Here is a 15,757-nt window from a genome sequence, read left to right as displayed (position 1 = left end):
CAGTCGGCCTGTGGCGACGCCTCCTGCGCACCGGCCCCATCCTCGGAGGGCGGCCGGGGAAGCTGCCGGGGAGAGGGTTTCCAGGCCTGGGGTGAGTCCCACCGCGGACTCCGAGGAAGGGCCGGCAGGCGGGCGACCACGAGGAGAGTCCGCCTACTTGGTTTTGAAAGAACATTGACCGCCCACTTCCTGAATAGTTCACCCCAAACTTTACAACTTTTGCAGGCGCCTCGGCAGTGCCAGAAGCACTCGGGCTCAGAGAAGAGTGGAAACTATTTTTGGCATCCAGAAGGGCGGCTGCGGGCCGCCGAGCGCAGTCGGCGCTTGGATCGCGGACTGCCTTTTCGGAGTTTGAAACTCTAATCAGGGGCGCATCCGAACAGGCCTCGGGCGACTCGGCGGCAGCGCGGGCGGGATCCCCAGGGGAGCGCGGGGGTGGGCGCACGGTGCCAACTGGAGCGCCGGGTCCCCGTGGCCCCGCCGCGGCGCCCCAGCTGGAGACGAGGGCGGGGACGGGCCCCGCGCGCACACCCGCTCGGAACCCGGCTCCGCCCGCGCCTTCCCGCACTCAGAGCGCGGCCCCTCCTGGAACGCGGCGCAGGGGAGCCCGAGAGAGCCGTGCGCCCACCCGGGCCCGGCTCTCCGCGCCCCGCCGGACGCGGGTCAGAGAGGGGGGCGTCAGGAGGGCCCCCCCGGAGCCGGGACAGGGGTACGGCGCCTGGGGCAGGAGGGGGAAGCGCCGAGTCGGAGGAGAGGGGGAGGGGAAAGGAACGCGGGAGAGGGGGGCGCCGGGCTCCGGGAGCAGGGGGCCCGAGCAGGGCGGGGGAGGATCGGGCGAGCATCAGGGCCAGCGGGGCGGGGGGCTTTCCCCGGCGGCCCCGACGACTCCCCCGGCCGCGGGGACTCCGAGCTCCAAACAAAGGCGGCTCCGGAGGCGGCGCGCGCTGCGCTCAGGTCCGCCCCCCGTCCGGCCACGGAGGACAAAGGCCCCTCCGCACGATCCCCGGCCGCCCGGCGCGCCCAGATTCCCGGAGCCCTGCCCCCGGCGCCCCGCGCCCCGCCACACGACCCGGTCCCCGGCCGCCCGGCGCGCCCAGGTTCCCGGGGCCCTGCCCCCGGCGCCCCGCGCCCCGCCGCACTCACAGGATAGAGGTCTGCGGCGCCACGGCGGGCACGGCCTCCAGCAACAGATGCATGCAGCGCACCGTGGTGCGGAAGCACAGGCAGCGGCTCGGACACCCGTTGCTCGGCCTGGGGGCGACCTCGGCCAGCGCCCCCCAGCACGAGCACAGAACAAGTGCCAGCAGGCAGGGGCGCGCGGCGCGCACGGCCATGACCCACGGCGTGCGGGGCGCTTGGGCGCGCGGACCGACAGCGAGGGCCCGGCGCGTCCACCGCCGGCTCCGGACTGCGCCCGCCCGCCGCCGAGGCGCGGCCCACTTCCCAGCTGTGCGCCGGGGGCGGGGGGCGCCAGCTGTGCACATGCGCGCGGCTCCGCCCTTCCCGCCCCCACCTCCCCGAGGGCCGGGGCGGGGCGAGGACCTCCTGCCCGGAGCGCGGCGGCCCGGCGGCCCCCGCTGCGGAGGACAGGTTGGGCCTCCGGGGTCCAGTCCCAGGTCCGCGCTCACGGTCTGGGGCCTCGCCTAGCGGCCGTTGCCACACGTGTGCAATAGGAGCTTTTGTTGTTTCAGAAAACACTGTTAGAGGACTAAGCAAGTTCCAGGCAGGATTCCAAGCGCTTTCTCTCTCTCTCTCTCCCCTCTCTGCCTTTCTCTCGCCCCCTGCCTCCACTGCGTCTCTCTCCGTCTCTCTGTTTCTGTCTGGCTGTCTCTCGGAGACCTGCCTCCAGACAAGCCGCTGGGGATCAGAGCCAGGGTCGGGCTCCCTGCCTGGGCCCACGAGGCCTGTCCGCCCCCGCGCCAGCCCCAGCCCTAGCCCTGTCCTGCGCACTGCGGACCCCAGGGCACGGTGAGAAGCCTAGAAGACGTTTGGGTAGAGGTCTGTGTTTAGGGTTGGCCCAGGTGGACGCTCAGTGTCCTTTAGATTCCTCCCTTGTGGCCACGGCTGGAGGAACCCACTCAGCCTCCCCAGGGGGCCTTGCTGGAGCCCCCAGAAGACACAGCAAGGGCCCTGGGCCGAGACCCTCTTTTCTAACACTTGACTCCTGAGGGTCCAGTTACAGCTGAGGAGGTCCAGTCCAAAGCCCCACGGTCACCACGTCCCAGCGTCAGAGAGGAGCCTGGGTCTGTTCTGACCCCCACTGTCTGGTGGCCGGTCTGACTACTGGCAGAGAGGTGGTCTCCCCAGGCTGCTGTGGGGATGGGGCGGCGGACGCTTGCCTGTGTCAGCAGATTGCTGCCCCTCCGTGGTCCCCAGGGCCTGCCTCTGGGAGAGCTGAGCTGGGGGCTGGCCCGGCCCCCCCGAAGCTGGCGTTCTGGAACCACTGGAAGCAGCCTTCCCAGTCTCCAGGGGCTCGGACACGCCAGCCAGGCGGCCTGTGTGCTCACAGTCACAAGTCCCCTGGGGCTTCACACTCCTTCTCAAATGCTGTCTGATTGCCCCGCATGATTTTCAAACTTAGGTCAGAAACTCCAAACTTCACTGTCCTTTTTTCTTCTGAATCTCTGATGAGATCCTCTAAGATGTTTCATCAGACCCCAGCAGTCACCCCTGAGGTCCTCACCTACGCGTGTGAGTTGAAAATCCCTGTGGATTCCAGTTGTTCCTTGGGTCTCGGTCAATTTCTGCTCTCCGTCCTCCCTGCCATAACCACCAGCAGTTCCAACTCTGGCCCTCGCCCTGGACCCCCGCTAGGACCCCACCTGGGCCTGCCGGCCCCCTTCCTGCAGTGGACAGAGAATGTGCGGCTGCTTGGACTCTGCCGCCCCTCCCCAAGCCCAAAGTCTCCAGGCCCCCCAGGTTTCAGCGGGTAAAGGCCGCTTTTCACCCACCCCAGGAGCAGGCGTCCGCAGCAGCACACGTCCGGTTCAGCACCACTGTGGCTCATACGTGTCCAGGCTGGGCTGTCGCCCCCAGTGGTTTGATCAAACATGAGTCCCAGTGTTGTGCTGAAGGTGTTTTGTAGGTGAGACTGACAGTGGTGAGCCTGGGCAAAGAGGAGCTCCCTCCGTACTGTGGGGGAGCCTCAGCCACTCAGTTGAGGGTCTTTAGAGTAGAAACCACTGAGGTTTCCTGGAGAAGAGATTCCGCCTCACGGCCTCAGCATGCGCTGCCCCCTGAATTCCCAGCCTCCTGGCCTGCCTCTGAAGCGTGCTCCAGCAGTGCCCATGCTGCAGGAGGGGTTCTGTGAGCCCTACCCTCCCCCGCCCTCCCCTCCCAGCCTCCCCTCCTCCCAGTTCAGCAGGGACACTCTTTCCTACTGGGCTGTCTCTGCTTCTGCACCTCCTGGGCGGTGTGTCCCGCGTCCGCCCCCTAGAGGCCCAGGGAGGCCTCACATCCGCCCCCTAGAGGCCCAGGGAGGCCTTGCACCTCGGGGATCCTGACCTTCTCCCCTTCACTGTGGCCCTCAAGCCTCCCAGGCTTTCTGTTGCCCAAGCCCACGTGACTGTTTGCATTTCTCTCTGCAGACCGCTTCCCGAGCCTCGTTATCTGCCCGCGATCCTGTTATCTGTCCTGCAGTAAACAATTCCTTCCTGGTGTGATTGTGCTGCCTGCTTAGACGTGCATTCAGAGAGACCAGGAGCCCCGTGGAATGCTCTGTGCTCTGTGAGCGGCACCCCAAGCTCTGCAGCGTCACGCGGCCGTGAGGGTGGGTCGCCCGCCCGCCTGCTGTCTGAGCACCCGCCCAGGGCCGGGCCTGCACGTGACTGCTGTCCGCATACTTGAGTATCTAAGCTCGGTGACATCCCGAAGAGATGTGAGTATCCCCAGTTTGCAAATGCAAAACCCGATGCTCAGTGAAGAGCATGTCTTGTCCAGGCCCCATCACTCATGACGGGCAGGGAGGGGATGGGATGCTGACTTGGCATCACCCCTGCCAGGCCCTGACCTCACCTACTGAGCTGGCTGGTGGTGGGGGCCCCCTCCTGCAGGTCACTGGGCCCAGCCTGTGCCCCGCTGGTCCCTGCTGGCCTTCTCTGGAGACTCACTAGGGCCACGGGGGCCACCCTCCTGGGGACGCCGGGCCCCCCCGCAGCCACAGCCCCAAGCCGGCAGAGGTGACTGATGGCCAGTTTCTCCCTGCTTAGGGGCCACCCTCCCCCCGACCCCCAGGGGCCCAGGCTGTGCTGAGAAGACACCCAAGTGCCCGAGGGGCCCCCAGGGACAGTCTGCACTTCCTGCTACTTCCAGGGCAAACCTGCCTTCTGTCTGCCCATCGCTCCTCAGGAGTCTGTGAGGAAGGGAGCATGGGGTTTAGAACAAGAGAGACTGGGCAGCGGCCTCCCAAGCTCCATGACTCTGGTGACCGTCTCACCCTCTCGGAGCCCCGGGCTCCCGTCTGTCATGGGAGGAGGCCGTCTCACACTCACAGGCAGTGCTGAGGGCCTGGCGAGAGGTGTGGGGGCCGCCCCCCCTCCAGGGACGAGTGTCCTCCTGGCGGGGAGGCTTCCCGGGTCTGGAGACTGGGGGGCCATTCCCAGACGGTGAGTCAGCCCTGGAGAACCTGGCTGTGCCTGAGACTGCCCCCCTCCCCAGGGCCTCGCCGGCATCTTCCTGCCCGGCGCCAGCCCACTTACTGGCAGCCCGCGGGGAGGGCGTGGAGGTGCTCTGGGGAGGTGCTCCAGGGGAGGTGCTCCAGGGCATCACGGGCGGCATGGTGGCCAGCAGAAGGCTGACCCCACAGTCCTGGAGGCCAGAGGTCAAGGTTTGCTCCTCCCCGCCCCTCTGCAGCCCCTAGTGCTGCTAGCGGGGCCGCACCGGGCGGCCGGCCACGGCCCGTCTCCAGGAGGGCTTCCCCCGGTCTGTCCTCATCCCCATCTCCCTGTCCTTGGAGGGACGTGCCGGCTTAGGGCCCGGGGTGCTCCCCCCTGATGCTGGCCACGTCTGCAGCAGGCCCGTTTCCAGAGCAGGTCACGCCCCGAGCTCCGGGCAGGACTGGGTGCTGGACAGACAGCCAGGCAGGGTGGTGATGACAGGCAGGACTGGGCGCTAAGAGACAGAGGCCTCCAGGCAGGGTGGTGATGAGCCCAGGGCCCTGTTCCCCGCTGCTCCCACCCCAGGCTGCCCCGTTGAAGAAAGGGAAGGAACAGACAGGGGCCTGCTTCACAGGGAGCTCCCTATGGGGATGAAGGGGGCGGGGTCATGCCGGGTTAGGTGTGGCTCCGTCCCAGGCGCAGGCAGGGCTCTGCGCTCCAGAAACATCTGCAGATAAGCCCGAGCTGAGCAACTTCACTTTTACTTTTCACTTTCATGCATTGGAGAAGGAAATGGCAACCCATTCCAGTGTTCTTGCCTGGACAATCCTAGGTACGGGGGAGCCTGGTGGGCTGCCGTCTCTGGGGTCGCACAGAGTCGGACAGGACTGAAGTGACTTAGCATCTAGCATTAGCCGGAGTGCAGGGCTGTCTGTGGAGGACGCGCGGGCGTGGGAGGACCCGCGGACCTGCACGCTTGTGTCTCACCCCAGACAAGGACGTCGGCCACGCTGGGCCCTGTCCCCGCTTCAGGGCCACCTGAATCCCCCACCCCGGGAGCGCGCGCTCAGCCCTGTGCACGTGGCGTCCCTTTATTGTCCTGAACTAGAAGACTCTTCTCAGCCAAATGGGCCTGCGGTCAGCTTGCCGCCAGTTACAGCCCTCCCGGCTGACATGTGCCCGTGTTTACTGTAACCCACTCGGCTTCCCTGTCCTGCACCCACTTGTTGAGAAGCTGCTGTCCTTACATCAGGTAGAGCCTCTTTTCTTACGTTAAAAAAAGAAAGGAGTTGTTGTTCAGTCACTAAGTCGTGTCCGACCCCATGGACTGCAGCATGCCGGGCTTCCCTGTCCTCCACCGTCTCCTGGAGTTTGCTCAAGCTCACATTGGTTGCTTCAGAACAGTCATCGAAGCACGCCAGATGACTAAATACACCCGCTTAGAGTCTTTTTAGCCTAAGATGGATGCAGCCCCAGTGGGCTCGGCCCTGGGGCTCCGGCCGCCCCTTCGGAGCTGGGCCCGCATGGGTGCAGGGGTGGCGGTTGGCCGGCAGTGGGCCTGGCCCTGGAGCCCAGGTTCCCTGGGGCCGTGTCCTCCAGGGCTCCTGTGTTCTCCTGGAATGCTCGCCCCCCACAGCCCCGCAGGCACTGGGCTCAGGTCCTCCAGCAGGAGCTCTACCATCAGGGGCCCCCTCCCCAAGGGTTTCACCGCCCAGATGGCTGCTGTCACAGGACCGCACCCTGACAGACTGTTGCAAGCTGCCACCCTCCCACCCCGCCTCCAAGACCGGCTCTCTTGCAAAGGCCCCTCGAGGCCTGCGTCCTCCCCTCCCCATGAATCTGCTCGCACTCTGTCTCTCAGGGTGGGGCCCTTGTGTTTCTCCCGGGACCCCTGTGCACACTCTCCCAACCCCCGCCTGACTTCTGCACCTCCTCTCCTGCCTCCCCGCCTGGAGTCAGCCCATTTCACAGGCTGGTCTTCGGAGCCGCCAGGGTCAAGGACCCAGCTTCCCGCCCTCCACGGCTTTGAGCCCCGAGGCAATGGCTCGCAGGCAACACTCCCGGAGACCATGGAGGCGGGGACCCTCCGCTTAGAGTGTCTGAGCGCGTGCCACCCGCTCTAGCTTGCGGTCTGCTGGCTGCAGGCCCGTCCCCTGCCTGGGGGCTGGATGGCAGGCCCGGGTCCAGAGGGTCACAGCCAGAGGGGGGCTCTCAGGTGCTGGGCTCCCTGCCACCATGAAGAAGGTGCATGCACGTGTGCAAAGGCCTGGGACAGACGTCCGAAAGAAACGGGAAACAGGACGTCATCGTCTTCCGCAGGCGAGCTCAGCCTGTGGTTCCACCGTGCTCCCTGACCCTGGGCTCTCCCAGCACAGACTCCAGAGGGCTGTGTCCGCGGTCACTGACCACTAGTGGCAGGTGAGCCTCCGCCCCCTCCCCTGCACTGACTGGAGCTCCGGTCCCCTGAGGAATGTTCCAGAAGGAATGTCATGTGTGGGCGCAGAGCAGGGGAGGTTGGAGAGCTCTTGCTGGACCATTGGTGCCTGGGGGGCCCAGACCTGGACGCCCACGGAGCCCTGAGCAGGATGTCTACCAGCGTTCCCCGAGTCAGCCGACCTTCAGGTCTCCTTGAGAAAATCTTAGCGGAGCCCAGCAGGGTCAGCGTCTGCTGTGAGGAGCCAGGCTGAGAGTAGAACTTCCTTCAGTCAGTTCAGTTCAGTTCAGTTGCTCAGTCGTGTCTGACTCTTTTCGACCCCATGAACTGCAACACGCCAGGCCTCCCTGTCCATCACCAACTTCCAGAATTTACCCAAACTCATGTCCATTAAGTCAGTGATGCCATGCAATCTTCTCATTCTCTGTCAACTCCTTCTTCTCCTGCCTTTCCCAGCATCAGGGTCTTTTCCAAGGAGTCAGAGCTTCCCTGGTGTCCCTTCAACACCGCTTTCCTGGGCTCCCAAGCCGGGGCCTGCTCCTGCCCTCCTGCTGAAGGCCCTGCGCCCGACGTGAGGCTGGGCCAATCAGAACGACCAAACCTGGAGCAGAGGAAGGTTCACCGCGGGGCTGAGCCAGAGGAGCAGGCAGCTCTTTTCGGCAGACCCAGACTCCCCAGTGGGCTTCAGGGGGCAGTTTTAGGGGCAGGATGTGGGGCGGGGCTGTGGGGTGTGTGCCTTCCTTCCAGTGGGGGGGTGGGTGGTGGGAGATCAGGGCAGTGCCCGGGACCCTGGGCTCAGCCTGCAGCCCGTCCTCTGGGGTGGGGCTCTCACAGTGTCCGGCGTGTGAGTCCTGGGGGGACGGGACTCTGCAACCCCAAAGACTGCGCCTTTGTTTGCTGGCTGCTCCTCCCTTCCCTGATTGGCTACTGCTGGAATCTGTGCTTGGGAGCAAAAAGAAGGTCTGGGAGGCTGAAGACTGTTTCCAGGAAGAAATGGGGGAACCCAGAATGGTTCCGTACCTGAGAGGGCCCCACAGGGTCCTGACCGTTTTCACTCCTGGGGTGTCAGCTGGGGGCCTTGCAATATGAATGATTAGCAAGAGGAAATTGAAAGTTTACCCATGGGGGTAAACTCCACAGCGGAGGCGCCCAGGCGGGGAGCATCTCAAAGAGGAGCCTTGGAGTTCAGGTCTAAGTACCGTCTTCCACTGGGCTTCCCTGGGGCTCAGACAGCAGAGGATTTGCCTGCAATGCCAGAGATTAGGGTTCGATCCCTGGGTCGGGAAGATCCCCTGGAGGAGGGCATGGCTACCCACCCCATTATTCTAGCCTGGAGAATCCCATGGACAGAGGAGCCTGGCAGGCTGCAGCACATGGGGTCGCAGAGTCGGACAGGGCTGAGTGACTAACACTTTCACCATCTTCAGTTAAGGCTGAGAAAGAGTGTGTGGAGGCCAGCTGTAGGAAGGGGACTCAGAATAATTAACAGATACAGATTCGGTTGTTGTGCAGACTTAAGTCTCTGGTGATTTGCTATCAGCCTTCTCTCCTGACTCAGACAGGAGACTCCCTTACAAACAGAGATTTCCCTTGTGGATGAAAAAGCGTTTCTGCCATATCAGTAAACATTGTTGCAGACAGCCGGCCACTGAAGCTGCCCTTGTACCCTGGTGGTGAGACCCCAGGGAGCCCGGAATGAGGACACTCCCAGGGTGGGCTGAGAGTGATGCTTTGCTGGGCTGGCTTGCTGAGGACTTGCCGGGAGTAAGTCTCTCAGATGGCTTTCAGGGAGAGCTCTGAAGAGGTGAGGGAGGAGCCAGGATCTATGAGAGCTTTTGCAACAAAGACCAGGGGGTCAGAGCATCAGAAGACACTATTAATTACAGAAAACCAAGCATCTCAGGTTGGTGAATTTAGCCCCTTTCTATGAATGGGAAGAGGCAAGAGTCGGCTCGCTGACACCACTCCCTTGATGTGCAGCTCACGACCTGCCGGGCCAGTGTCCTGGGCTTTCTCACCCTGAGCCCCTCTGCCCCGGGGTGGCTGCGGCCCCTTTGTCTCCACTCCAAGTCCCCCCAGGACTCACTTCCCAGGGCAGCTGTGGTGGTTGGGTGGCTGCAACATTGCTGGTCTACTCATGTTAGCGTTAGTCGCTCAGTCATGTCTGACTCTGCGGCCCCATGGACTGTAGCCCGCCAGGCTCCCCTGTCCACGGGATTCTCTGCAAGAACACTGGAGCGGGTTGTCCTGTCTCCTCCGGGCATCTTCCTGCATTGGCAGGTGGGGCGTTACCACTGGCGCCACCTGCAGAGGCTGATACACAGCAGCATGTTTCGCTCACAGCCCTGCAAGCCCAGTCTGGCGCCAGGGGGGTGGGCTGCCAAGGACAAAGCTCACGTTGCCAGAGCTGCTGCAGGTCTTTGCTCAGAACCTGGAAACCCTCACCTTCGGCAGGAGTGAATGTAAAACTCTGAATTAAAGTGTCCAGAGATGAGAGTGGAAGCCACACACCAACAAAACAAGCCCAGCTGGAACCAGCGGGGACCATGGTGGTGACAAGCCTGACCTCCAGCAGAGCCCAAGTCTCACTCGAAGCTGGTCTTACTACTTTAGATACTAGATGACAAAGCTACCAGCGGCCGTGGGAGGATGCAGACTGGAAAAGGACAAGACGGGGTGGCAGCCGGCTCCCTCGGAAAAGCCCCGATGCCTCCCCGTCATTAGCATTGCTCCTCCTCTGTCTCTACTCTTGGGAATTAAACCGCCCTCTCCGGGTTGGGCAAGAATTGCTCCATGAACTTGGTTCCTGCTTTTCCGTTCTTTGGCCACTGAATAAAGACTGCGCTGTGTTGATCTCGACTTTGGTTTTAGCTGCTCCAGCCTGAATGAGAAAGGAAAGTCTCCTGCCAAAGCAGGGAGCCGCGGCCTGGCCGGGGCCTGAGCAGGGTCCCCTCAAATCAATTCGGTAGCACGTGGAGGACCCCAGCCCGAGGCAGGACCAGACTCTGGGGGAGACTAGACACCCCCAGAGCTAAGACACCGAGCCCGTCCATGGATCAAGGATAGGTGGGTGGGGAGGAGCTAAGACACGGGGCCCGTCCGTGGATCAAGGATGAGACAGGCTGAGATTCAGATCCAGACTCAGGAGACATGCTCTCATTCTTGAAAGTGAAAGGAATTCTACCCCTTGTTCTGCAGAAAAGAAAAAATTCAAAAATGTGCCCATGAGCTAATCTTTCGAGCTTTTATCAGATAAGCCGAAAGTATTTAAGAACATTTTCAAATCAACACTTCACTGGATTCCCAGAAATACTTTTGTATTTTGGCAGTACAGCAAATGATAAGACGTGATTCCCAGCACAAGTGAACTGCAGAATTCCAGCTCCTCTAGCCCTGGAGACGCAAGGCGGGAGCAGGAAGTCTGGTTGCTTCCGGTTAACCAGCCGGTCCGGCCCCGTCAGTGAGGCAGCAGGTAGAGCACAAGCCGGGCAAGGAAGGGAGATTTCAGGGAGACACGTGGGAGTCTGCACCGGCAGGCAAGGGAGCAGCAACACCTGTGAATATCGATGTGAAATAAAACTCATGTCTTATGACAAGACAAGGAAAAGTGAAGCATGAAAAGTCTTCTCTGCCCTCTGGCCTCCTCTCCTGCATTAGGCATCGCCTGGACCACCACATCGGCAGGAATACCCACTCAGCTAAAGAGCAGCCTTCTGCCAGCATCAGCAAGACGACTCTTTATCGAGAACACTTGTTGGTAATCTCAGACGAGGTCACATGAACCACTGCAATGATGACGCTTGCATCTGACTATGTACCATTGCTTTGACGTACAGTCCCCTGGCTCAAAAATCGTTCATAACTGTGCCTTGATTTCTGGTGGGTGGACCAGTTCTCAGGGCTTTCTGAGATGCTCCTCAGGTCATAACCCTTGAATCTGGCTCAAATAAAGTTTTCCGTTTTTTTCTTAGATTGACTGATTAATTGTTCATCAACTTAAACTTCTTATTTTCTAGATCCTCCTGTTGATAATCTATTATCTTCTCAGATAATCTATTACCTTCTTGCTCCTTTATAATCAAGAACCTACTTCTGTTAAACTGAAAAATCAACTGGATTGTCATTTATCCCAAATCTTTTCCCGTGTCCAAGCTCAATTCAAAAATTTTTCCTTACTCAAAAAATCATTTTGAGGCAACTTAAGGAGTATTTATATTACATAGAAAGAAAAAGCAAACACGTAGATAAGGAAAAGAAGTCATTAGAAAATTAAGAACTGAGGCGGAGATCAGAGCCTGGAGAGGACTCTAAAGATAGAGAGGAGACCACAGCGTTTGGCTGGACATGAGCCAGGGCTGCTTCAGACCAGCTGAGAGGTGCTGGCACAGGATGCTGCGTTGGACACGAAAAAGGAGCCCCCAGGAGCTGGGATGTGTTGGCTTCCTCATATCAGGCAGGGTTGCCTTATCTGCATTGATTCTGGTGGGAGTTGATCTTCATGTTGTTTTTACATTCCATTCAGCTTATACAGTGACCAATAACTTTTGGGGCATTTTGGTGAAAGTGAAAGTCGCTCAATTGCGACCCCAGGGACTATACACTCCTTGGAATTCTCCAGGCCAGAGTACTGGAGTGAGGAGCCTTTCCCTTCTCCAGGGGATCTTCCCAACCCAGGGATCTAACCCGGGTCTCCCTCATTGCAGGCAGATTCTTTACCAGCTGAGCCACAAGGGAAGCCCAAGAATACTGAAGTGGGTAACCTATCCCTTCTCCAGCAGATCTTCCCAAGCCAGGATTGAACCAGGATCTGCACTGCAGGTGGAGTCTTTCCCAGCTGAGCCACCAGGGAAGCCCAGGAATACTGGAGTGGGTAGCCTTTTACTTCTCCAGGGATCTTCCCAACCCAGGGATCGAACCCAGGTCTCCTGCACTGAAGGCAGATTCTTTACCAGCTGAGCCACTGGGAAGCCTGAGAATACTGGAGTGGGGAGCCTGTCCCTTCTCCAGCGGATCTTCCCAACCCAGGTAATGGGAGGAAGGTGCAAACTCCCAGTTACAGGGTGATTTGGTGCTGGGACGACCACAGAGCCGGGAGCAGAGCTCAAGCTGCTGTAGGGCCTGAGGACCATGGGTTCCATGAGCCCTCATCCCAGAGGAAAGAAAGGATTGTGGCCTCTTTCTGGCCCTTTCTCTGTGTTGTGTCTGTGCGAGGGGACGACTGCTGAACGTGAGCAGCTCACAGGGCAGATGTCCCACCATCACATGCACACCTGCATGTCGATTGCCTCCCAGTAGAACTGGGGTGGGAGGGACGAACCACACACAAGGAAACGAGGCTGCTAATCTGGTCACTCAGAGAGACTTTGCGCGATGGTTTTTGTGAAGAAACTTCCAGATCTAAAGCTGTGCAAACGTAAAAGGAGAAAGGACAAAGAGTCACGTTTGCTTTCCTCGATGTACCTTTTAACTTGCTTCAGGCCCGGGGCTCCCCCGTGTTGCTCTGCTGCACTGAAAGGTCCGCACCCCCAGAGCTGAGTGTGGAGGGAGTGGACCGTCCCAGGACCCTGACAGCTCCGGGCCTCCTGCCGCAGAGGGACAGGGACCAGGGACCAGGCCCCAGGGAGCCGAGAGGCTCTGCTCACTAAGGGCTCTGCTGCTCCTGGTGACAGGGCTCCCGGGAGGAGGCAGGAGGCTGCTTTGGGCTCCAGAGGGGAGCTGCCAATGGAGTCATGGGCGCGCAGAGCATCCGCATCATCCAGGCCTCCTCACTGCCCGGGGTGGAGGGCACGTGGTGAGGAGTGTGGGGTGACCCCGGGGGGCATGTGGTGTGGAGTGTGGGGTGACCCCGGGGGGCACGTGGTGTGGAGTGTGGGGTGACCCCGGGGGCACGTGGTGAGGTGTGGGGGGTGACCCCGGGGGGCCCGTGGTGAGGAGTGTGGGGTGACCCCGGGGGGCACGTGGTGAGGTGCGGGGGGTGACCCCGGGGGGCACGTGGTGAGGTGTGGGGGGTGACCCCGGGGGGCACGTGGTGAGGAGTGTGGGGTGACCCCGGGGGGCACGTGGTGAGGTGTGGGGGGTGACCCCGGGGGGCACGTGGTGAGGAGTGTGGGGTGACCCCGGGGGGCACGTGGTGAGGTGCGGGGGGGTGACCCCCGGGGGGCACGTGGTGAGGTGCGGGAGGTGACCCAGGGGGGCACGTGGTGAGTGTGGGGGTGACCCCGGGGGGCACGTGGTGAGGAGTGTGGGGTGACCCCGGGGGCACGTGGTGAGGTGTGGGGGGTGACCCCGGGGGGCACGTGGTGAGTGTGGGGTGACCCCGGGGGGCACGTGGTGAGGAGTGTGGGGTGACCCCGGGGGCACGTGGTGAGGTGTGGGGGGTGACCCCGGGGGGCACGTGGTGAGGAGTGTGGGGTGACCCCGGGGGGCACGTGGTGAGGAGTGTGGGGTGACCCCGGGGGGCACGTGGTGAGGAGTGTGGGGTGACCCCGGGGGGCACGTGGTGAGGAGTGTGGGGTGACCCCGGGGGGCACGTGGTGAGGAGTGTGGGGTGACCCCGGGGGCACGTGGTGAGGTGTGGGGGGTGACCCCGGGGGGCCCGTGGTGAGGAGTGTGGGGTGACCCCGGGGGGCACGTGGTGAGGTGCGGGAGGTGACCCAGGAGGGCACGTGGTGAGGAGTGTGGGGTGACCCCGGGGGGTGACCCCGGGGGCACGTGGTGAGGTGTGGGGGGTGACCCCGGGGGGCCCGTGGTGAGGAGTGTGGGGTGACCCCGGGGGGCACGTGGTGAGGTGCGGGAGGTGACCCAGGAGGGCACGTGGTGAGGAGTGTGGGGTGACCCCGGGGGGCACGTGGTGAGGTGTGGGGGGTGACCCCGGGGGGCACGTGGCGAGGAGTGTGGGGTGACCCCGGGGGGCACGTGGTGAGTGTGGGGTGACCCCGGGGGGCACGTGGCGAGGAGTGTGGGGTGACCCCGGGGGGCACGTGGTGAGGAGTGTGGGGTGACCCCGGGGGGCCCGTGGTGAGTGTGGGGTGACCCCGGGGGGCACGTGGTGAGGAGTGTGGGGTGACCCCGGGGGCACGTGGTGAGGAGTGTGGGGTGACCCCGGGGGGCACGTGGTGAGGAGTGTGGGGTGACCCCGGGGGGCACGTGGTGAGGAGTGTGGGGTGACCCCGGGGGGCACGTGGTGAGGAGTGTGGGGTGACCCCGGGGGGCACGTGGTGAGTGTGGGGTGACCCCGGGGGGTACGTGCTGCAGATGTGGAGTAACCCTGGAGCCTCTTCTCCCAAACACCCTGGAATGCACACTCCGGATCTTTACTTTCTAAAACACCGCGCCTGGTCCAGGGTGAGAAAAGTGTGGTCGCAGCCGGCTCTGTTGGTACGTGCCTGGCAGGACCCATCAGGAGGGCTGTTTCAGACCAGAGGCCCAGGACCCATGTGGCTGCTGCCCCGTCACCCCATTCTCACTAGAGGGACCCTGGCTTCTGGCCCGCCTCCTCACCCCCAACTTTGGTTTCCCAGGGGCCCATGGTTCCCCGGCTTTGGTTTGCTACTCGGGGCCGAGGAGGAGAGCAGGACTGGACAGACCCCCCACCTCCCCAGGCTCAGGGGGCTGGCAGGACCACCGGAAGCACTAACACACGTTGGTTTGACCCAACCTTGTTGCCACTCAGCTGTTTCTTAACCGCTGCATCATTTTGTTTTCTGTGCTGTTCCCTTCATCACAAGCATCGTGTTAGTGTGGATTTGTAACCGTCATTTCTGGTAACACCATGATGTTCCATAAAGTGCCTTTATCTCATCTGCTCCAGCCTCCCTCTGTACTAGGACTTTGGGGGTTGGTTTCACTTATTTCAGTGCATTTTCAATTGTTTTGGTATTTTAGGAGGGACATCTGGAATCACCAGGTCAAGAATTTTGTAAGATTTCTGACCTTCTTGCTAACCTGCTTTCCGTCATGTTTACACTGATTTTCAGGGCAAGATGCTTTCGACCACCAAGCTGAAAGATTTCAGTCACGACAGCAGCTCCTCGATGTTCCGCCATCTGTTGAACTTCCGTGATCCTGAAGACGCGCCCTTTCACGGAGGTGTGCCCCATGGTCTGAAGAGACGGGGTGGCGGGACCCTAAATTGCCCCCCAGGACCCCACACTCCATCCACCCTGGTGCAGCTGACCCAGTGCCAGGTGTAAGATATGGGCAACACCTGCTGAAAGACGGGCTCAGAGGGCGTGGAATCTCGGAGCACAAAGTGCTGCTGGGACTCCAGGAAGGCCGGGGAGCCGCTCGGCGCCGAGGGGCCAGGGGTGGCCCTGTGGCAGCTGGGAGAGCTGTAAGCCTCTGCACCCCAGGCCCGGGGAGATCTGTGACGGGTGCGAACCTTGGGACCTGGATGCATGCTGCATGATGACTGTGTCCATCGGGAGGGGCGTCTGCATCTGTGAGGATGTCCCTGCTCTGGGGGGACACCCGCATCAGACGTGACCTCAAGAGGAAACAGTAGGGGTGACGGCAAGAGGTGTCACGTGGCTTCTGGACAAGCTCAGGGGCAGTGCTTCCAGGAACAGTCCCGTCTGTACTCATGGACCTCAGGGTAGACGGGTCAGCCTGCAGCAACGTCGTCGCAGAAGCGGCCGTGGCTGGGGAGAAACGCCCGCTGCCCCAGACCCCACGCGCTTCCAGACTCAGTGAAGATGCACACGCAGCTAGAGACCCTTCGTGCTACAAA

At 61.8% G+C, this 15,757-nt stretch overlaps 1 protein-coding gene across 2 annotated transcripts in view; it reads right to left on the bottom strand.

Annotated features, from left to right (window-relative positions):
- PXDN (peroxidasin) overlaps positions 1-1,422 on the bottom strand; it is a 65,455-nt gene extending 64,033 nt beyond the window's left edge. For both annotated transcript variants that reach the window (XM_070795446.1, XM_070795447.1), the window contains exon 1: positions 1,144-1,422. In XM_070795446.1, the coding sequence (XP_070651547.1) occupies positions 1,144-1,334 (191 nt within the window). In that variant the 5' untranslated portion in view covers positions 1,335-1,422. The remainder of the gene's footprint in view (positions 1-1,143) is intronic.
- Positions 1,423-15,757: the final 14,335 nt, after the last annotated feature.

The sequence above is a fragment of the Bos indicus genome, chromosome 8, assembly GCF_029378745.1.
Source record: "Bos indicus isolate NIAB-ARS_2022 breed Sahiwal x Tharparkar chromosome 8, NIAB-ARS_B.indTharparkar_mat_pri_1.0, whole genome shotgun sequence".
Taxonomy (NCBI): Eukaryota; Metazoa; Chordata; class Mammalia; order Artiodactyla; family Bovidae; genus Bos; species Bos indicus.
This window is presented reverse-complemented; position numbering and strand designations above follow the sequence as displayed.